This window comes from Anas platyrhynchos, chromosome 3 (assembly GCF_047663525.1).
Source record: "Anas platyrhynchos isolate ZD024472 breed Pekin duck chromosome 3, IASCAAS_PekinDuck_T2T, whole genome shotgun sequence".
NCBI classification, from domain to species: domain Eukaryota; kingdom Metazoa; phylum Chordata; class Aves; order Anseriformes; family Anatidae; genus Anas; species Anas platyrhynchos.
The window spans coordinates 30225705-30249077 of NC_092589.1; the positions used below are offsets into that span (position 1 = coordinate 30225705).

The 23373-nt window shown below is 34.0% G+C and overlaps 1 protein-coding gene across 17 annotated transcripts in view; it reads right to left on the bottom strand.

Annotated features, from left to right (window-relative positions):
• CEP170 (centrosomal protein 170) overlaps positions 1–23373 on the bottom strand; it is a 101710-nt gene that overhangs the window by 43528 nt on the left and 34809 nt on the right. For 13 of the 17 annotated variants that reach the window (XM_072035620.1, XM_072035627.1, XM_072035622.1 and 10 more), the window contains 6 exons: positions 21118–21199; positions 20442–20497; positions 20175–20337; positions 17970–18104; positions 9310–9786; positions 6214–6851 (listed from right to left, as the gene is read on the bottom strand). In XM_072035620.1, the coding sequence (XP_071891721.1) occupies positions 6214–6851; positions 9310–9786; positions 17970–18104; positions 20175–20337; positions 20442–20497; positions 21118–21199 (1551 nt within the window). Of the gene's footprint in view, positions 1–6213; positions 6852–9309; positions 9787–17969; positions 18105–20174; positions 20338–20441; positions 20501–21117; positions 21200–23373 lie in introns of all 17 variants that reach the window. The other 4 variants (XM_072035629.1, XM_027453832.3, XM_038177266.2 and 1 more) reach the window with 1 other exon arrangement.

The window sequence follows — 23373 nt, forward strand, 5'->3', positions numbered from 1 at the left end:
TTTCATAAAATACAGTCCCTCTGCAAACAAGACACTCAGTAGGGCTAAAATTAATTCTTTTTGGAAAAAGTCACTGAAGCAATGGCAAAAGCAATTAAATCCACAGAGTGTGAAGAGACAGGAGATCTGAAAGCCATTTTCTGAAAATAGATACATCTGTCTCTGTTCCTTAAACAGTTATTTAAACATGCAGATTTTTTTTTCTCCTAACTTCCTGCCCTCTGAATCTTTTCACATAGTTTGTCATTGCCGCTACTGCAAAAATTTGCCAAGTTCCACTTAAAATAAACCATCAATTTGTATATTAAATATTGCTATGTAAAATATCACCACCTTACCTACTCCTATGCACCATAAATGTGCATTTTTGGACGAACACAGTTTTAATAAATCAGATATATTTTCTAATTCATCTTCAAGATCTTAAATATAAATATATACGTATATATGTACATGTATATACAAGGTATATACAAGGTTTCACAGTACCTGCAAGATTATCTGTACAGAGAATATCTAGTAAACAAGCTGTCTGCACTGAAAAAACAAACAAACAAACAAAACAAAAAAACCCACACCTTTCCACAGCACGCAGTCAAACATTAAGCTGTTCGAAATGTATTTTTTTTAGAAGTTACCATAGATAATGGCACCTAGGGCTATTTGTTTATGACCGACTGACTGTCCTCCAAAGTTGCCTTTGATGTAAAAATGATCTGATATTAAGCATTTTTTCTTGCTTGCAACACAAAACCAATAAAGACTCTCTCATTAACAAGTCCTAGCTCAGCAAGGAGAAGCACAGAACAGTCCTTGGAAGAATGCAACATTAACTAGTAAGTAACTTAATATAGTATGAGCAGACATACCTCAGGAGCAAAATGAGTACAGAGATCCCATTTTATTGTAAATCTTATTTACATGCATACTAAAACCAAAGCAAACAAACAAACACCTAAAATATAAGTATCACTGTAAACAGAAAGATGTAGAAAATGAAAATGGAAAACCTGGTGTCCACATCAACACCTGCTCAGTGTCCCCTCCAAAACTATTACAGTTATTCCAAATTTTTAAAGAGGAGAAAATCTCACGACTATAGCAACAGAACACTATTCTATGCATACCTGACACATGGTACATAATCAAGTATATAACAAGTGAAGGATACAATTTTGGGACAAAAGAAAATTTTATTCAAGGCCAATGTTTCCACAAGTTGCTATAAAATTCCCAATTCCCTGTTTACCAAAAGGCTGGTAAGATTCAAAACAGACATACATTTAAGCTCTATTATATTCTTTCTCTTCACTGATATCCAGAGAAGTTTAGCGCTGCTATAGTAACTCCTAATACACACATAAATCAAAAAGGGCCTCCCCCCAAAATACAAAGAGCTTACACAAAACTCACTGAATCAATCTTTATTTACTGCAATATATAGCCTGATGAAAATATTTTAATATTCCAAACACATCCAGAGTTATTTGCACACTCACTTATAATAAGTTATTACTAGTATTTTGCTTTATTGAAAACATGAAACTCACTAGACTGGTAATTTGCAATCTTTATATCAACAAAAAGGAAGATCACAGAATGACACAGTTGTATGGGTTGGAAGGGGCCTCAAGAGTTCATCAGGTCCAAGCCCCAAGATGAACTGCAGAAACTTCATTCTGAATTCTTTCATCCACTCAGAAACTTACCTTTTATGTGGTCCAGGAATACTTTTTTTTTGCCTGATACAACTGATGAGAAATTACCTCTATTAGAACAAATGTAATTAAAAAAGAAAAACATATAAAGTTCATAATTTAGCGCAAAATAGAGAAAATAGAAAGCATTGAACCTATCTAAAGGGCAAAACTGATGTAAGTAAGAAGCAAATCCTGACTATGCCCCATATACTTCTCTATTTTGTGTGTTTAAATGTCACTGAAAACGTTTTAGATCAAGATCCTCAATTTGTTTTGTACTTTGCAATTAGGTGTAACAATAAGAGCGTTATTCTGTTACAAAGATGCCTAAGTTATTTGAGTAGAGAATGTTGTATGCCTGCTATGTTTAAGATGGTCTTCGTAGTATGTAAGAGCAGCTCTTCTCCTTTGCACATTGATAAAATTGATCTCAATGGCAACTTCAAAAAGGCCTCTACAAGTATAAGAGATCCAGTATCTATTTTTCAGTTAGAACCATATTCCACATCATTAATGTGGAATTAATTTATTTTCTACACCTATTTGGCCTAGTAACCAATTCATACTTCTGTATGAACTTAGTTGCTATTTGAACATTGGTATGTAAAAATCTTGGATAAACATGGTACTTGAAAGAAGCAGGTTTTCTTGCAATTTTTCAAGCTTTCTCTGCTTATAAAGAACATTACAACATACAATATTTATACTGGAGAGAACAAGCAAAAAGAGCACGTGAGTTTGTGAGGAACAGGACTGATCTAGCTTAGAATTTGCATTGTATAAAATCAAGCTGACAGAGAACCATATGGAAATCCATGTGAGAGTAAAAATGCAAGTAAACTACAGACAGAAGAGACAATGTACAACTCAGCTCCATACTAATACTGGCACTATTCACTCACTCTGGAAAACGGAGTTTGAAAGTAATAGCAATAATGACAAGTTACTCAAAAATAAAGTCAGTTAGAAGCCCTAGCAAAACGTTTTAAAAGAATTTAAATACTACAAGATAGATTTTATATGTATGGGTTCATGCTACTTGTGGAAAGCACAGCTGAATTCTCAGAGAGCTATAATAATTCTCAGAGAGGAATATTTTTAAGACAGCACTTGATGGACTGAAGAGAGAAAGTAGTTAAAGTGAACAACAGCTGAAGACTCCATTGTTTGCAAATTATAACCATTTTTCCACTACCTCTACAGATTTTTCCATTCAGAAAAATCATGAAATGAAATTGGAACAAGCAAAAACAATAGAACCCAAACTCTTAAGCCATATCCATTTTCCTCCAGCGATAGTCTGGTTTTGATATCTGTCCTAAATACATATATGTATTATGTTTTAAAATAGAAACAGCTTAGAAACAACTATGAAATCTTATGCCTGCTTCTCTGTCTCCTCCTAATAACATGCATGGTGATTTCTTTTTTTCTCTTAATCTGTACATTTTTATTTTTTTTTAAACTTAGTCTCTAAGATTTTTCTTTGTTCCGAGAGAAGTGACATACTACTTCTAATCATTCAAAGCTGGCCACATGCCCGTGATATTTACTTCCTCTGAGGAAATTCAAATAACAGCACAGAGGAAATAAGTATTAGTATTTCTGACATACTAGCTAATTTCTTCAGCTCCTATAATGGCTGATAATAAGAATGGAAGATTTTAAAATATAATCAATCCAAATGCTAAACCAACAAACATGAGTTAAATGAACAGTCTTTGGAGTACTCCAGGCATGTATAGGTTTTAGATTTTTTTTCCTTTATGATTGAAACTGAAAACTATCTGCTTATCATTTTAAGTCCTGCTTTTTTGTGTCCTAAAATCAAATCTATTTTAAAAGTAATGCAGATTTGCTAACATTTTAACAATTACCTCTTTTCCCACTCATTTTAGTCTTGGTGGACATTTACATAGGTTGTTTTCATTGCAGTGACTTTGCCTGTCAGATACTGATGTCTCATTTTCACAGGTTCAACAAATTTCCTTGGTCTTGGAAGTCGAGAAGGGCCCAAGCCTCAAATTAATTTACTGAGCCCTTCATTCTAGGCTTACTCCAAGGCAGTCATCACAGAGGAATGGTTGCAACTATCTCTTAGGGAAAAGTATTTAACTAAAAGGCCTTTTTCTCTGTTACTTAGAAAGTGTCTTCCACTATCCTTCTGATTAGGTTTGTAATCTTTCTTCTATTCTCTTTTAAAAAGCCAAGCTTTTTAAGATGTTCATAAAAAATATTAAAAAAAATAAAATAAATATGACATTTTTATTTTACACCTCTTTTGCTATGGTCTCTTTGCAGAGGCTGAAAGAATAGTGAAAGAATAAATGGATCCTTAAATAAAATCAAGATGTTGAATAAATAAGACAACACCATTTACTGATTATTAAATCTTTTCAAATAACTATGCCTTTCTTGAATGTTTCCTGGAATCATTACAAAAGAGCTACATGGCTACATTAAGCAAAAATGTTGCTTTTGAAGGGAATCTTGCCAAAGCAATTAAGGTGTGTTTTTGTTGTTTTGTTTTGTTTTTTTTTTTTTAAAGTTACAGAGAACTTTTAATTTTTCTGATAATTTGGACATTGATTTCCTGAATGCTTCTCTTGGATCATAAACTCAAAGCAACATTATTTATCACGACTTAGTTTCTGACAATTTAATGTTGCACTTAAATTCGTGGTATGTTCTCAGGTGTTTTTTCTTTTTTGCCCTCCAACAAAGAGCAGAGGCTTTGCCTACAAGGGCAAAACTATGGCTAAGGCTTTGCAAATGAATGAGTCACAGAAGTAGTCTGAGTATTTTGTTTGTTCTCACCCTTCCTTCCAGTAAAAAGGAGGAAAAAAAAATGAAAAAAATACCCAGATCGAAAAGCATTTTTTTCCATAGGGAATTATTCAGGTAAATTACACATGAATTTTAGCACCATTCTAACAAATTTTACAGACAGACTGTTTGCACTATTTGTGCAAATGTTTTAGAAAGTTATCCTTGCTATTTGTAATGCATTTTCATCCCAATCCTAGCAAACCCAACTCTTGAATTTCAATGAATCTTTTGACTCAACAGACTTTGAATGAGACTCAAATCAGCAGGCTGCTCAGGAAAAAGAAAAAAAAAAAAAGACTGACTTGCCAAGAAAAAGAGGTTATGCTGGAATTATTGACTAAATGCATACCAACTATTTTCTTAAATACTTGACAGCACAGCAGTCAACAGGCCAGCAGAAGTCCTTGTCTTATTCCTCACTTATCGCCTTTTAGCAAACTAAAAGAATCCTCAGCATTAGCAATTTTAAATGGGAGGGAAGCAAAGCTGAGCTGAGCTGGAGCAAGAGATTTTGGCTTCCATTTGGTTTTGATTTTCTTCACTTACTGTTGTTCTGCACTTCATAAAAATAGTATCACACTACTTTCACATTCCCAAAGCAAAGAATTGTGAAGCAAAGCTTACTTGAAAAAAATCAGAATCTCTGAATTGGATCTTAAATAAAAGTGAAAAGATAGAACATGAGACCTCAAACAATATGTCTCTCAACTTTACTTCATTATAAATCTTCAATTTCAAAAGGTTAGCAGAAAGGCGCATTTATAATACCCAAAGGCTTTCCAGTGCAACACTACAAACATTAACCAATACTTTACCACTGGGGAAAAAAAAAAAAGAAAAACAAAACATATCACAGATACACAAACAATTCTTAACGTAATTCTATAACAAGCGATACGTTCTCTGTTAAGAAGGCCAAAAATATGCCTAAAACTGGATGCCAGCATTTGACCACAGTGGATTATTTAGGAAAACACAATAACAGGAAAAGAAAATCCCACTCAAGAGTCAGTTAGGACTAATGACTATACGTAGTTTATCCTACTGGTATCTTCCTATTGAATCCCAAGGAAGTTCACTTCTGTTTTTATCTATAAGCAAAGTTTATTTGGTCATTATAAGGTTCCTAGGCCTAATGAAACATACCTCTAATCAAACTATGAAAATGACGTCACCATCATATAAAGATTTTGGGAAAGTAAAAGCATTTTATAATTTCAAATTTAAGTTATTGCAGTTAAGAAATTTATTTATAATATAGAAAACCCTTGCATTATGTTTTTACATGATAATTTGGATGGAACTGATTTGTATACCAAAAACTACAAAGACTGTAGGTTTTTAAGAACAGGTAAGTATTTCTCCATGGGACATAATAAATTGTAATCAAACAATTCTCATAAAAATTTAACTAATTTAACTTTGTTGTTTAGTACATTTGTGGTATTTAACCTATTGAAAACACCTTTAAACTACCAAAATAGAGGAACAGCAGTATCAAACAATAACTTCTCATTAAATGCCTTCTTATGCTTTTATTATATTCTTTGCATCATCATTATACACTGGCTTCTAAACTCACATTATTGCAGCACCTTTAGTAAGGCAAACTGAAGAGGCAGACTGTTGCCCACCCACATAACACGTACCAGTTTAGCATCAATACACATTTTTGGTTTCTCACCTTGTCAATCATTTTGCGGGCTTCCATTTCTTCAGAATTGGGATTTTCCAACTCAATAGTGTAAGTACCTTTGTCACTCTGGTCATCCTCATTGTCCTTCTCAGTAGCAGCAGAAACATGTTGGCTTTTCAACTTTTTGTCCATCTCCTGGTTCTGACTAGGCCTATGGCCGAGGCTTCCTGAACTCCTTAACAACGCAGCTTGTAAGACAGGTAAAGCAGCAGAAGGGTCTTCTGATTTTTGTTTTAAGAGTTTTGCATGTACTGCTCTGTGATGTGATGAACTGGCTTGCACAGATGAAGGAACTGCTTTCTCTCCTGATGTAGGTTTCACTCTTTCAGCTCGTGCATGAGGTGTTGGAGATGGAGATTCTGGGCACAGAGCACCTACGTTCTGAGAAAAAGAGTAAGAACGTCTCTTTCGAGGATGGTCTTCATCAAAAAACTCAATCATAAAAGCAGTCTGACTCACACCAGCTTGCTCTTGCTGCTTTTCTGTGGAATGGACTTTCTGGTGAGCCTTTTTCAGCTCTGTATGATGATGTCTTAAGTGCTCTTCAAGTACTGCCCGCTTACTATAATGCCGGTGTGCACCAGCGTTTTCTGAATCACTCTGTGTACCGTCATCATGCTTATTCCCTACAATCAAAGCAAAAGAAAATAGAGCACAATGAAGCTATAAAAAAAAAACAAACTAAACCCAACGCATACAAAGTAAACTTGCATACTAAGAAAGAATTTCAAATTGTTCTGTGCAGAATCCAACACATTTCTGTACCTAGCTCTGGAAATTTTGTACAGCTAATGATGATGCATAAGCTAAGCAATAGTATCAGTGCATCTGAATTACCCTTTTCATCAGTATTGCAATCTACAGGTACTTATCAGTGATTTACAAAAGGCAGTATTTTATCAGCTGTGCTGTAGCATGGAAGTGGCTTGTTTCCCAATTATATCAATTTCGTTACGCAGCCATTTGATTGATTACAAATGACTACTGAAACATTCTAGGCAAGGATAAAATGAAAAAGAACATTAAGACAGACCTTCTGGTACATAAGAATGCCTGTCAAGTGACAACACTGATGTTGTTAGATGGTCTTCTCCTCACATTGTTACAACAGTTCATCATGACAAATGTCTATTGAAAATTGAAATTAATTCTTTATTACTCTTTCCAAGAAGTAGAATGAATTTTGCCATCATTCATTCCTCTCAGCATCTGATATATGCATGCAAAATGTCTGTTATTACTTATTCATTTCTCAAACTACTTTGAGATCTATGAATAAGGACTATGTACTTAATAAATCATATATAGACATATAAATATACTCAGTAATGAGGCCTGAAAAATGTTTGGAAGACTGGGTACTTATACACAGTAAATCAGGCTTAACACTGAGCAACCTCATGTACAATGAAACTTTCTATACTTGCATAGTTAGGATACACAGCTACTATTCATTTAAATGGTAATTGTATGTTGGGAACCCTTACCTAGGGGACTAACAACACTGAATACTCAGTTGAAATCTTTACAGCATCCCTATTTGGCATAGAGACCTCCCTTTGTTACTTATTTGTACAGTGACTCAACAATGTGATGGGTCCTATACTTCCATACAATAACAATAAACATCAATACCACTCTGAAAGTCATATAACAATTTTAGCAGTGTGACTTCAATATAGGATACTGTAGGAAAAAGCTGAACAGAAAAATCAGAAAGATTTTGCTTGTTTGTGTTGTGTGTTTTTTTTTTAAACCAAAAATTTCAAATAAGTTAGGTACATACTCTACCCTTATGATTTGACAAAGAAGAATTAATGAGAATTAATGAGAATATGAAGAGATCATAAAAGACACAAAATTCAGATATTTGTTATGGCCAAATGCAACCTATAACTTACAGCTCCCTCAGTCAAAAATTTATCAAACTTCAGGAAGTTTCTGCTGCCAGGAAAGGGCTAAGGCCTTGTAAACAAAATCCTGCCATAGTGATATGGTTAATGTTTTAAAGAAGGTTCATGAATATAATACAATATCATGCAGATAAAAGAATGCTTTGTAATATTCTTCAAAGAACTACTATGCTAGTATCTTAATTTTAGTGCACCCATACAATTCTGTTTTGAAAATGTTATTTTTCAGCTTAATTTGAAGATCCAGCCCTAAAATACAGACTTTGGATTAGAAAGACAAAACACATTGTAACGAATCCCAGCTAGGTTAAGAGTTAACCATGATAATGTTGCAGAAGCAAGAAAGTGGGAATAGCAGATTAAATCTGCTGAATTTAAAAACAGAAGATAACAAATACTCAAAAAAAATCGTCAGAATTTTCATTCTGAAAGTTTGAATGTCACTGGAATCTTCAACTGAAAATAAAAACTACTTTCTTCTCTATTCTGTGAAGTTGGATCCAAAAGAAAGTACACTTTAGACACTAAAGATTTGATTTCATTTTATTGGAAATGTCATTGTATGCAGTGAATATATGTCTTAACTGTTACTTCATTTAACAGCAGTGTTTTTATAAATATAATATCCTGCAAACATAATATAAAAATCGAAGATTTTTGTTTACTTCAGATTCCGGAGACAAACTTGACTTCATCACACATGATCAATTTAAGCAGAATAACTATACAATGTACTTTTTGTCACCAAATGATTTTCCTAGAGTACATGAATATTCACAGAACATAACTTGAACTTCCGAACTTTGATTCTTTAAAGCTATTCAGCTTTTTAAAGTAATACACAGGAAAAAGTGAAATATGTAAAATTTAACTAAAGGCTTGGGTTTGTTCTTTTTCCCTTCAAGATCAATGTTTTAAAAATATGATTTCTTTGTACCTTGTTAGCTGTACTATAATATCTCCAATTAGTATGCTTACTGTAAGATGACTTAGGATTTGGATTACTATCCTCTTTAATATGCAATAAGATATCCCTGAACAGATCCTTGCGCTCCTGTGGAGTACCTGTGATTTCAATTGAACTCCACAAGGGCTCAAGGACCCACTTACTGGATTCTGGTGAAGAATTGTTGCCTTCAGAAATAAGCATAGCTGGAATTACTCACTTTACCTTTTAGTCTCTTCAAGTACACTGGAACGTCACTCTTAATACTTTTGGAATCTTCTTCTGTTGGTTCCCATATCATTCTTGGGGGATTGTTCTGTGCTAGCCAATCTGCTACTTTGCTCTCCGCAGCCATCATCACATTCTGAAGCCCAGGCAGGTCCTGACCACTGGAGGAAGAAGGCTTCTTTGACTTGTGACGCTGTTCAGATGTGAACTTTGTTACGTGATCTTTGATTGTTACTTTCCCTGGAGTGTTGTCATCAAATTCAATGGTAAAAGAGGCATGCCCCGCACCTGCTGCATGGGAGCTCTGGTTATCTTTTGTGGGAATTTCATGAATAGCGCTCTCTGCTACCTGTGAAGATTGCTGGAATTCTTTTGTAGGAATTTCAAAATAACTTGGCTCCCTACAGAAAGGATAAAGTTCTTCACTTGCAGCTGCAGATTGTTCCTCAGCTTGCTTGGCATCTGTGCTGCATCCTATTAAAAAAAAAAAAAAAAAATAGATTTCACAATACTTGGGAACTTCAGGTTCTTCAAGAATTTTCTGAATTTTTGTAAAGGCCACTCAAGAAAATTCTGTAGTAAACAGCAGAATTGTGGAGAAGATTGAGTAACGTAGTTCTGGAAAAATAATTCCAGAATTACATATGAAAAGCATTACTGAAAAGACAGCTCCGGCTGTAAGGAGCGTAAAGTGGGAAAGAGCTCACTTAAATTTGACAAAGGAAATCTGCACTCCAAAAATGTTTAGATGACATAAAGGTCACATGAGTTATTAGTAACATGGAAAACAGTCATAAAACATTAGAGAAATAGTTGGGAGGATCACTATTGCAATTTTCAATGTATTTAGAGAAACAGATCAAAGTGCCCCTAAAACAAGCGCTAGTAATGTGGCTTCCATCTCCTACAGTGGAGAGTTAGTTTAATTTCATTTGGTAAAAACTTGGATAAACAACTCACACATAAACACAAGATAAACATTAAGTCTGACTTGGAAGTTTTAACACTGATAGGTACTGGATAGTGTTTTGGAATTCAAACACCTTTTATATTTCTACAAAAGGTAAAATCCAAGAATCAAGATAAATCCTATTGTCATTCACTCTTATTTTACCTGTTTCCATAATTTGTAGAAGAAAAGAAAAAACAAAAATAGCTGGAAGCGTACATAATGTTATAAAATCATGCTTGAACTGGGAAAACACAGCAGAATGTGGAAAAAAGCATGGGGAAGTCCCACTATATAGACTGAATGAAGGTTAAAGTTTCTTGTGGTTGCTAGCAAAGCTATCGATGTGTCTTTAAGAAAACAAATCTTCTGGTTGCATTTCATGAAGTAGTAAGCCAGCCAAAATATCTGGTATAAAGATGTGCTATAAGCAACAGATGCTTGAGATGTTAGCAGCAATGGCAAGTTACATTCCAGCAAAGAATTCTGAATAGTTCCTATGTGATTTATCATGAACCACATTAAGATGTTTAAGAAATCAAATTAGATTGCCAAGAAAAGGAGTAAGAATGCAATTAAGAGATTTCTGGGGCTAAAAATAGCCACACGGTATCAGCTGACACAGTTAACATTTGTGTATGAAATAATTAAGCAATAAGGTAGCAATGGAAACATGCATATTATAAGTCAGGAGTTTAAGGTGTCAAGGATGCAGGACAGTTTAATACACCTATGCTGTTCTTTGCAAACATTTGCTTCTTGTGAAGGTTTAGGAAAAGGGTAAAACTTAAGAAATAAAAGAGGAGAGTAGTTTGATAAAGAGAAATGGAACTAATAGCACAATAGCTAGAAAAGTTGAAAAAGAATGATGTTAGGTAGGGATAACATAAGTCCATATTCTTTATTGATCACCATGCTTTCATACCAATAGGATTAAAGAACGTTGATGCAGAGTTATTTTATTTCATCTATAAGTAGCTGCTACAAGCCCAAAAGATGTTTAGAATTCAGACATTTTTTAAACTCTATTGTTGCAGGCTAAGAATACCCTTGCTAACATGTTTGACCGATACCAGTTCTTTCTAAACCAGCCCCTACACTGTCAGCTCTTACACCAGCCTGTGTTACCTCATCCCTGGCAGGTACATTTTATGCACTACAACAGCACCTGACTACACCACGTTCTGAGAAATGGCATCCTCCAACCTGAAAACTCTTATGACAGCAGATACAACAATAAAGAATGAATCTATTTTACGGACACTTGTCTTTTAGAAGACCCAGGGTTAAGTGTTCTATCTAGAGCAGGTTGCCCAGGACCTTGTCCAGATGGCTTTTGAAGATTTCCAAGGAGGAACACTCCACAACTTCTCTGGGCAATCTACACCAGTGCTCTGACACAGTACAGTAGTGCTTCCTGATGTTCAGACAGACAGAAACGCTGATGTTTCAGTGCCCACTACCTCTTGCCCTGGTACTGGGCACCATGGAAAAGAGTCTTGCTCTGTCTTCTTTGCAGCTCCCTTCAGGTACTTACATACATTGCCAAGATTTCCCCTGAGCCTTCTCTTCTCCATGATGAGCAGTCCCAACTCTCTCATGCTCTCCTCATAGGAGAGGTGCTACAGTCTCTTGATCATTTTTATCTTCGAAGCCCTCTGTTGGACTCTTCCCAGTTTGTCTAGGTCTTGCTTGTACTGCAGAGGTGGGTGAGTGGGAATAGAATTGGACACAGAAAGGTGTCCAGGTGCACCTTCAACTATGCTGAGTAGAGCAGAAGGATCACCTCTCTTGACCTGCCAGCAATAGGCAATACTTTGCCTAACACAGCTAAAAATACCATTAGCGTCCTTAACAGCAAGGGCACATTGCTGACTCGTGTTCAGCCTGGTGTCCAACAGGACCACCAGATCCTTTTCTGCAGAGCTGCTTTCCAACAGGGTGGCCCCCAGCAAGTACTGGTGCCTGGGACTGCTCCTTCCCAGGTGCAGGACTTCGCACTTCTTGTTGATCTTCATGAGATTCTTGTTTCCCAAGATACTGTATTTAAAGAAATATTTCTGCTTTGGGGCCTGGCAAGTGTAATCTACTGGCCAGACAATAAACAATATTTTTCAGAAAATATGAAATCATTGGTTCATCACCATCTTTTGATTTTTGAAAATGGTTAAGATTGAAGCCAAAATGCATCAGAGGTGTGGTAGGCTAAGGCTGAGTGCATCTTTAACACTGGTTTGTAAGCATTGAGGGACAACTTCAGGAAAAATCTTCTGTAAAACTTTCCTGCAATGAATTTAACATTTGAAGTCAACTTTTATACTATTTTATTCTAATATTTGATTCTAATATTTTTTTTAAACAGATGATATAATGCTTTTTAAATCTAAATTATGATAGTTAGTTTATTCAAAAGAATTGAGAAAGTGGATTACAAATGTAAAACAATTTCCAGTCTAGAAAAATTCCAAGGAATTATTTTTATGAGAAATATCCAAAGTACAAGTTAGTTACTTAAACATACTGTTTACAGTCGGAAATATTTGCATTTTTAAGAGAGTTAAATGCATAAACATTGATTAGAATCAGCAACAGAAAGCAAGGATGAAACAAAAATTTAAGGTGAATACTGATCTAAATCACTCTTCAGAATTTTTCAGAAATACTAAATGCAAGCCCTTATTGCTTTCTATATATACACACAAAGATAAGGCTACTTTACAATGAATTTCTATTATAAAGTCATCTGCAAAGCTGAAGGAAATTGTCTATCAGACCAAATATAAATAGATGTAACAGATAAACATCAAGCAAATTCTTAAGGTAGTAGTCATCACAACTCTGTAATAGTAATAATTATTATTTATAAGCAGAACTAGCAGAGTACTTATATAGCAAGAAAATCCAAATTTTGTGAAATTGAAAGTATAGGCATCTGAAAGAAGGAGCTCTCGTTCTAAAACAGACTAGAGCTACAAAAGAACGGTGTAATGATTTCTACAGGACAAGCAAGGAAGAAAAAAATGTCGCTGTTGTACAGGCATTTGATGATTATTAATAAAATAGTCTCCTAGAACATCCAGAGCTCACTAAATGGGAAACCATGTAAAACCAACGCTCACTTTTCAACATTAACAGCATTATACTTCCTAGGACTTTTTTTTCCCCTTAAAATATCAAACACACAGCTAGTCAGTACCTTAAAATTTTACTTGACAACCTAGACAACGAATGTGGCAGATGTTCTGCTATTCAACATCTATCCTATACACAAGAAAGCGTTTGCATATATGAAGTTATTATCAACAGCAAATATAGGGTAAAATCTTAGAAGACATTTTCCAGTGTTCAGATGCTTTTAAGAAGTTCTGTATTTTTAAGGCAGAAGGACAAAATTGTAACAATAAAACCTGTAAAAGAAAATTGTCTGGAATTTACACAGCTCTTCTTGAAAAAAAATTGTGTAAATGTGGAGCAAAATATTTATTTTCAGAAGATAGGAAAAGAGGCCAAAATGCCACATTTATACAATATCCCCAAATATTTTTGTATTTAATTTTATATTTGGCTGAAGTTAGTGCTTTCAGTTGCTCATTAATATTTCCCTTTTCCCTTTTTTCTTCTTTCCATATTACACTTAGCTTTTAGTTTCTGAAGCAAGCCAGTGGTCTAACAACATTATTTTTCATTTGATATTTAAAAACGAATTGTGAAGAACACATAAAATGATTTACCTAATACTAAAGAAAACAACCTTTATCTTCTAAAGTCATCATATCCTGTCTAATCAAAGCGTATCAGAATTGCTCTCTAAAAAATAGAAAGTTGTATCATACAGATATGTCCACCTCTCATAATAAAAAACTTAAATGAATGCTTTAAGGGAGTTGAGGAAAAGAAAGCACCTAATCTTAAATATATTGTAGTCACGGCTCTAAAAATTTCTGAGCACTCCCTGGTGCATAGTGTCTACATTCACTTCTCTATCTTTGCAAAACAAGTGCAGCACATGCATGTATTCCAGGCCAAAACTCAGTAAAATTCTAGAACAAATTTCTCAGAACTTTAATGTTAACATTGATTAAATACATGCATGTAATCTCTTACACACACAGCTTACACTGATATTTCTAAAATACTGGTTAGACTGCTTTAGCCTAGAATGACTCTTAAATGTATGTAAGAACATTTAATCTGATATAGTGTTACACAATGCTGGAATTCAAAAAGTACTTCATGCCAAACAGAAAAAAAAAGGATTTCAGGCTCTTAAAACCTATTTAAAAATTATTACTTCTGCCTTTTCTTAGATTTCCAGTAAAGGTATTATTGATAAAACATTCTACAAGTACTAATTAGATTAGCAGAAAATGTATTTTTTTTTACTTTTCCAGGAAGTGAGAATATAACACATGGCCAGAATATTAACTACACACCCAGGAAACTTGTCATTAACATGTAAGCTTAACAGCTGGAGCATAAATAAAACAATGTCATATCATCAGTTTATATGCAACAGATGATTTGAATTGGGGCTCGTAGATTCATGGATCATTAAATTAAAGCAACATGCACGTCTGGGAAAAAAAAAAAAGAAAGTTTTTTTCTTTTTTAAATTTTCCAGGCTTTTCTATTCCATTTTCAAATAACTTCCATTAGTGAGCTTCCATTGAGACAGAAAGACAGTAACACTAAAATAATCCTATTAACTTGAGACTGTAAAGACTAATTGTCTATAGTTGGCTTAGCAGAAACAAATCTCCCATTTGAATCTCCTCATTAAACCTTGCCCCATCTGTTATAATTCATGCCTTCTTTTCTATTCAGGGAATAATCATTAAAGCATAAAGCAAATTCTTCACAGCATTAATTTGTTAGAATGATCAACATGATGCTTCATGTATTTGAGTTACTTAAGAAAAAGTTTAAGAACTTACATAAGTTAATTCATCTGTAATTAATTCTTGTAGGCAGTTTATATCAAGAACCTTGCTCCAAATTGGTGTTTTAAATACATAATTTTAGCACATAAAAGAACAAATAACTGCATCCACTTTGAACAGTTTTTGCTAAATTAAAATTTATTTTTTGGTTCAAAAATATCCAGACTTTAAGGTCTTGTGAAGTTTCCGATTTTCTTTCATTGTTTCTTTTTAGTGACTTCCAATTATTATACTCAGCTATGTTATAAGACATAAGCCCATGAAGAAACTACAAACTTCTTGAAAATTAACTTCATGGAAGTTGTATGGAATTTACATGGAATTTAATTGTAGGCCACAGGGGCCTGTAAAACTTATCTCTTTATTTTAAAATCATATGAAAACCTTTAGGATATTTTCTGTATGCTTCTACACAGATAAAATTAGTGTTTGGAGATTCAGGAGGCAAATACCGTTTCTTATCTGGTCTGTCCTCTCAGGCTCTCTGCCAACACCACTAAAAAACATCCACAACAGTTGAAAACCAGATGAAGAGAAATATGTGACTGATGTGCCATTAGTCAGAGATTAAGTGACAGAGAGAGAAAGAAATCACTCTTCTATACATATTTATACATCCTCTGAAATTAAAGTATTCTGCAAAAAGTGTAAGTACCCCCCATGTGTATTAAAAAAAAAAAATCAGAAATAATTAGTCCATCTTATCTATCCATCCTTATGATTACTTCACCAAGACAAATTATTTCAAAAATATCCCCGTCAATGAAGTTGTGTCTAGAATATGAAACCAAACTGTAACTCCTTGATTAGTTTGAGACAAAGTCAACATCATATTTTTTTTTGAACTCAGAACTAAGACAGAAGCACTGATCCCTTTGTGAAAAGACTCTTGGTAAAGTGAATAAAAACACTGTAAACCACTTGATGCTATATTGCTTCTGAAAAAGCAATTAAAAAAAAAAGGAAACTAACAAACATAGCTACTAAATAGAAGCTGGAATATTGTGTCAGACCTTGTTAATTGTACTGCATCAAAACCACAGACTTCCAGATGTTTTTTAATAAGCTTATATTTAATGAGGGTAAACAACCTGCATGTTTTTAAACTAAAACAATGTAGATAGATATATGCAAGTAGAAAAAGCATCATGATTTCATATTTTTGTTATATTGATTTGGCACAGTGATTGTCATCAAAGAAATAAAAACACAAATACTAGAGACTTTAACAACCCTTTTTTAGTATATGCAGCAATGAATAGAGTCAGAGGAATCATAGATGATAGTTAATGTTTCCTCTAGTCATGAAAGAGAGAAGAATCATTTGGCTAGCAAATGTACCAATGGTATAACTTGAAGGCAAGGGCTTGATTATTTTTCTTTGTAACTGATGACATATATTTTTTGAGAAAAAAAAAAAAAAAAAAGAACACATAACAGTCTGCCTTCCATTATTATTGACATTAGGAAAAAGATTGTATTCCTTAAGAATGCTTAGAAGCATTTGAGGAACACATTTCTAGACTGAACATGGATTTGAACTGGAGTTATAGAACCAGAGATTTCTAATGCAGGATATTAATTCCGTACTTAAAAAGCCTCAATAGTAGCACACAATAGCGCCTAACACCATCTACAGTAGACAAGCCTCTCACACACACAAAGTGTCCTACAACTGTACTCCACTATGACCCAATTGTTTTCCTATGTAACAAAGTTGTTTTAGTTGCACAATTATCGCTACACTAAACGATTTCTCCTGGTTTCTCTTCTACTAGTCCAAATCTCAAACGACTTACCGTCGGAGTCACGAGTAATTTAGACTAGAAAGAAAAAGATAGCTATGGAGTTGGAGTTGATTTCATTATACAGAAGTGCTAGTTTAGTTTGTTCTCACTTGTTTTAGAGATTATTCCGATTCCTGCAAAATATGATTCATGATAACCACAGCAACTACCATTATAGTAAGAGAGAAACTCCTACCTCAGTAGTTTAAAGAACTCTGAAATTAAAACAGTTGGGCCTTAAATGTGCACCTAAACAGCTAAACAAAGATGGGTTGAATTTTGCCCCAGCTTCAGTAAGTTTTGAAGCTATGCCCTTTATTAGAAAAGCAGTCACTTTATTTATATGTCTGATGATAGATTTAGGAGCCTAATTATAGACATTGAGATTTAGGTTTTGGCAACACACACTGCAACTAGACAAGCTGACTAAAAAAATATGTATTATGGGGAAATAAACTTGATAAACAGTTTAACTTTAGATTATGTAAATCTCTACTGCATAAAATATGAAATGCAATTCCTGCTAATACAACATTGCTAAATCACATGACAGAAAGTTAGCACGGATCACCTTATATAGCCAAGGGTCAAAAGCAAAACAAAACAAAAAAAAGTGATTTTATTAAAATATCCCACTTTAATCTATAATTTTTAGTACATGAAATGACAGGTATGGACTAAATTGATAAAGAGACACTGGTTCTGGAAACATTTCTATATTTACTGACAAAACTAGTATTAGATACTAGAAAAGTGATGTATCTTGTCTGAAATTGGTCTCTGGAAATTTCTGATTCCTTCAGAATAACTTTTCAAAGTTAAATTTTAGTAGGCTTTCATCTGTGCAACCCACCTGTGAAAACTTAGAAAAACTGATATCCATTTAGTTCTCTAGTTCAGAATACACGTACTCTACTAAGCAGCAAAAGCCCTACAAATATTTAAAAGAAAGAGAGTAAGAAAAAGAAAAGATAAACTTACCCGAAGCCCCTGTCTCATGCATTTTTTCTTCACGTTTGCTGTCCGGTTTACAACCACTTTTTTCATCTGCTTCATCATCACCCCACCAGGCTGGCTGTCCATACAGAGGTGTACCACGAGGCATGGCAGAAAGATCTATTAAAAAAAAAAAAGCCCACAGCAGAGGAAATTGCTTTTCTGTTTAGTTTTGGTATTTAGGTTCAAGCAACAAGAAGAGAGAGTGATTTGCCAGGATCATTTCTCCTGGAAGCTGAATTGAATTGGTTGCATGCAACCAACTTAGAGGCTGGATAAGTGATCTGAGTTCTAAATATAAAAGCTTACTAATGACCTGATCAAAACTTCTGGCACAAACATTTCTGCAAAGGCAGCTGACATCTCTTATTGTTACCCTGATGTCTGCAAACACTATTTTCTGCATTCAGTTTGGAGTCATCAGTACAGCAGTACATTCCTAAAAGCTGTTCATTGCCATTTCTATGAGAAGAGTCTCACTTTTACCCACATTGACCTTTTGTTGAAATCTGAACTCACTGCATGAAAAAACTGATCAAATTTTGCAGTGCTGCCAAGGTTCCAAATCACTGACAGCTACTACAGAGTGCTGAAAGTTACCTAGTGTTAAACATCAGTGAGCACAATTTTAAAATAAAACAGGAAACAAACAGAAGACAAGCTGCTGTACAATAAAATTGTTTGTTATATAGGATATATAAACATGATTAAACACACTTGAACACAAAGGTTAAGTAAGGAAAGACACCATTATAATTAAGATTTGTACCTTCATGATAAATTGACTGGATTAGTTTTGATTTGAACTCCTGAGAGGATATTCACACTACTGAGATTTAGCTATTTCAGTATCATACAGATGTATTGAGGATACTTTAAGAAGTTTTTATATAAAAGAACATGACCTGTTCAAATCCATCTTAGTTGTTGTCCATTGCTTTGTCTGCCATGATTTTCGTCATTTTTATTCAACAGTTACATAGAATTTCATAGCCATGCCAAAGAGCAGCATGACTTGAAGATATTAACTACTTTTAAAACAAAACAGTAACAAAAAAGGACAAAAAAGCACTTCAGTTAATACTCAATTGTTTTTAAAAACATGGTGGCTGATGCTCGTGCACTGAATTAGCAATAGGAAACAGCTTCGCATACAGTCAGTGAGAGAATCAATCCCCAAAATGCTTATAAGTTGCAGTCAAATATAAAACTCTATCATTAACTTTTACTGTTATTTTTGGAATAGTAAAGAGAAAGGGAAGCTGAGAAGAAAACCCACTGTGCTCACTATAAAAATTTAAGAGGACCTAAATGCTGGAAAGCAATATTAAATAGGAATACTAAGTTATCGGCTAGGCTTTATGTATCCTTAATAGAATGTCAGATTAGCCAAAAGTTAGTTATACCACTGAGTCCTATAGGTGGTGGAGAGAATTACTTGAAGTAAGCCTTCCAGAAGAATGGATTCAACCTAAACAATGTTGTAAATGCCTTGAATTAAGAAGTCAGACCTAGCCAGAATAATATTAAAAGCACAACAATACACAATTCCTTTCTCATTCTTGTGGTTATCTCCTGTAGTAGCTTGTAGCACAGAAAGCAATTATGGTCAGGTAATTCCTAAAACGAACAATCAACTTTGTTGTGTGGCTTGCTTAACATTAAGACATCTGTGGCAAAGCCACCATGACACAATACATAAATATTAAATATAAACATATATAAAGATGATGTAGAAACAAGATAGAAACTAGTTTTCACCATTTTTGTACAATAGAATGCTTAAATTCCATCCTATCATCTAACAATGTATGCTAATATCTATTAAAAACAAAAAACCAAACAAACAAAAAAAACAAATAAACAAACAACAACAGACAGAAAATAAATCAAAAAAAGGAAAACACTTGGGAATGGTGGTGAAAAAAATGAAAAACACTTTACTGCCATAAATACTGGAAATTTCAGATTCTTGAGAAAAGAAATACAAAGATCTGATAAATGCTGCTTAAAAAGAATCCTTTAGGAGCTTTCTTAACATGCAGATGCTAGGAAAAAAGGCAGAAATTACATTTAATATTTCACACGTGATGTTTCTACATCTAATTGAACAATTTCAAAGGCACCCCAACAAAGCAAATAAATAACCTTTCAAAGTTTACATTCTTTTGCTGCCAAAATGCACCTTACCTATTGATTTCTCTTCAGATTTCAGTGCTTCAGTAGTCTTGTTGTGCACTTCATTTGTGGAGTCTGTTCCTTTGGACTCTGTAGTTTTGGAGCTAGTTTGCTTTGACCCTTCTGCCTCTGAAGATTTTTGGGATAACTGGAGTTGGCTTGTAAATTTTTCATGCTATGTAACATTAAATAAATAAATAAATTATCTCAAAGAATGCAAAAACTTTTACCAGTAACTATGCAATGACAGAAAAACATTTAGGAATGGTCCATTATTACCTTAAGTGCTTCTTCAGGTACTCTCATTTCTCCTCTGACAACAGTAAAAAGATTAGTATGTAGGAAATGCTAAGGAAAACGCTCAACTCACAAGACAACTTTCTGCAAAGGCAATAGTTCTGTAGTCTATTCTGCTATTACAGTAGTGACAATTGTTTTACAAATCTATTACTGTACAGACTAGAATGCACGATAATACATGTACTTCTGAAAGCAAATGCACAATGATTTACTACTTGTAAATAGAACATTGAATAGACACCTTAATGTTGCAATAAGTTTTCTTTTTGTTTTCATTTAGTAGTTTGCTGAATAATTACTCGTAATCTTTACAACTTGCATACAATCTCCTGTAATACAAGAATTCTCTTATTTGCTTCAAAGTAATGTTTGTTTGCAACACAAAAGTTACATGTTAAGAATGTTACAGCAATAGCTATACAGAGGTTTTAAATAGCAATTGAAAATCAAGGTTTCTTTTTGTTAAGAAACAACAACATGTACTTTATCAATACTTCTGACCAAGGCATAGTATTCCAAAACCTGCGATTTTCTCGTAAAGAAACAGGTTTTTCAAAGTTGCTTCTCTAATAGTATGAGAACATTTCATTTAATGCAAGCATACTTTTCAGCAAGAAAAGCATGTCAGCACATTGTGCATTTTTTATGACAAGGATATCATATCCAAATCTCAGCTTATCTTCTAACTTCAGAGTGATGTATGTCTGTTCTGGAATCCTCACATCATTCACAAATGTCTAGAAATAAATGAAGACCGATACCGTTAAATTGGAAAAAAAAAAAAAAAAAAAAAGGTCACTAAACTAATTTTATAAGAACATTTTCAGCATTGCAGATTTTCTACCGGTGATTCACTGGGCAATGTTACCTCAAATTAGCATCTAACATCATTAATTTTTTTTGTAGCTTGCATTTTCAATCTCAATTAACTGTCAGAATTGACATACCATTACATTTGTGCACCTTTTCACATTATATACATAAGTTCTAAGGTATTTTATCATTTCTAAACATTGTTAAAAGACTTAATGGAAAACAAACATGGATCAAGTTACTGCATCCAAATAATTCCACATACCAGTGACAAATAACTCAATGTACTGCGACTCCTGAACTGCAACAGACATAACAACACTTGTAAGCAGAAACAATTATTCTAACAGCTAGCAGCAAAACAGGGCAAATTCCACAGTCTTAACAATGTCTTTCAAAAATTCAGTCGTTGTACCAAAACTAGTCCTCCCTTCCTTCAAATCACTGTTGGAAACAGCAGGAGAAATCAGACAAGCTTTCTGGGATGTGAAGAAGGATTTACCTACCTGAAAGTTTGCCTGATTTCACCAGCCACATCAGTTAGCTGTTAGAGGTAGTACAGAACAATTCAGACCTCGCAGTCTGTGTGGTTGGCAGTCTTAAGGGCAACAAATAACAAAAAGCTTACAAAAAGATACTTGTATTAACTTCCACAGAACACCTGAGATGTAGACAACGGCTAATTACAGAAGCAACAAGGAGGAGGAATGATATATGTTAAAATCAAACTGGATCTCAGAAAGGTAATTTGGAAGATTTGGCAAACAATACCATCAATTGTCAAAGGAAAAAAAGACATTAAACTTAATTCTGGAACTCAGATCCTTGAAGAATCCGTCCACCGTATGAGCTGAGAAAAAGCTTCTGCACAGCAACTTGCCTCAAACTATTCCTCAAGGCTGAAACTCAAAGCTGAACTTACACTCAAAGCTCCTCTCCCCTACATGTATGTTCTCCCTGGGCTTTCTTGAAATCTTCCTTCTCCTTTTACCTTAAAAGAATGTAGCATCCAGACATACAAGAATGTAGCATCTTCCCCATAAGAAATACTACTAACCAGTTACATATGACCAGTCTCTTGTTTCTTGGTTATATTTCCCTCATCCTCTTTTCAAATCATTAAAAAGCCTTCATTTAGGACAAATTCAGGGGAAATAAAATATTTATGGTTCAGCTGGATGAGTCTGTTGCATTATTTTATGAATTATTTATCAGTGGTATCATTTTCTGTACCTTAAAAAAAATACAGATTCTTGTTCATTTCTACTTTTTAGAACAACTAAACATTAGTTCTACAGATAGGAGATTAAACATTCAGAGAGAGCTTTACTGAAAAAGACATTTACTATTGTTTTGTGCCAGTTTTAGGGACTCTAAATACCACAACCATGCAGGATCATTCTATTTTAAACTTGCAACTTCTACAACAGCATGTACATGTTTTTAAGGACTGGAGCAGCTCAAGACTGGCATCTTTAAAGCACTTTAAAGTTAGGAGAACACACAAAAAAATAAAACTTTAGTAGATTGGCAAGCCAAGTATCTGAATCTTTAAACGCCTGTTTTGTTCATCTACATTGAGTATTAGATGAAATCTCTAAGGATAGAAATTATGTCCTCCCCTAAAATAATAAAGGGGTCATCTGTTTTGTCCTTTTTCTAAATAAAAATAATGTTTATCTCATTTATAAAATTGACGTAGGTATCTTTCACAAGAAATAAGAATTAAAGGTACAACTGTTTACCGGTTAGTAAGCCTAAAACTTAAGAGTGGTATTTAATGCATATTTATTCTACTTCAACATTATGAGAGTCCAGAGCAAAAACCCATGCCAAGAATATCCTCGAGACAGCCTGAATCTCAGTAAATTACCAAAATTCAGACTGCTTTGAGGACACGCAAAGACGAAAATAAAGTCTGGATTCATTTGATATTGGTAAAATAATTATTTTATATTAGAAACTGTACAAACTTTCCTCAGAAAAGACAAATTCATCCATCTCTTTAGTATGAAATAGAAAGATTTGCAAGAATGAGCTGGAGAATTACTTGTTTTTTGGAAATAAAGCATTGTGCGAATCTGATACATTTTTTTTT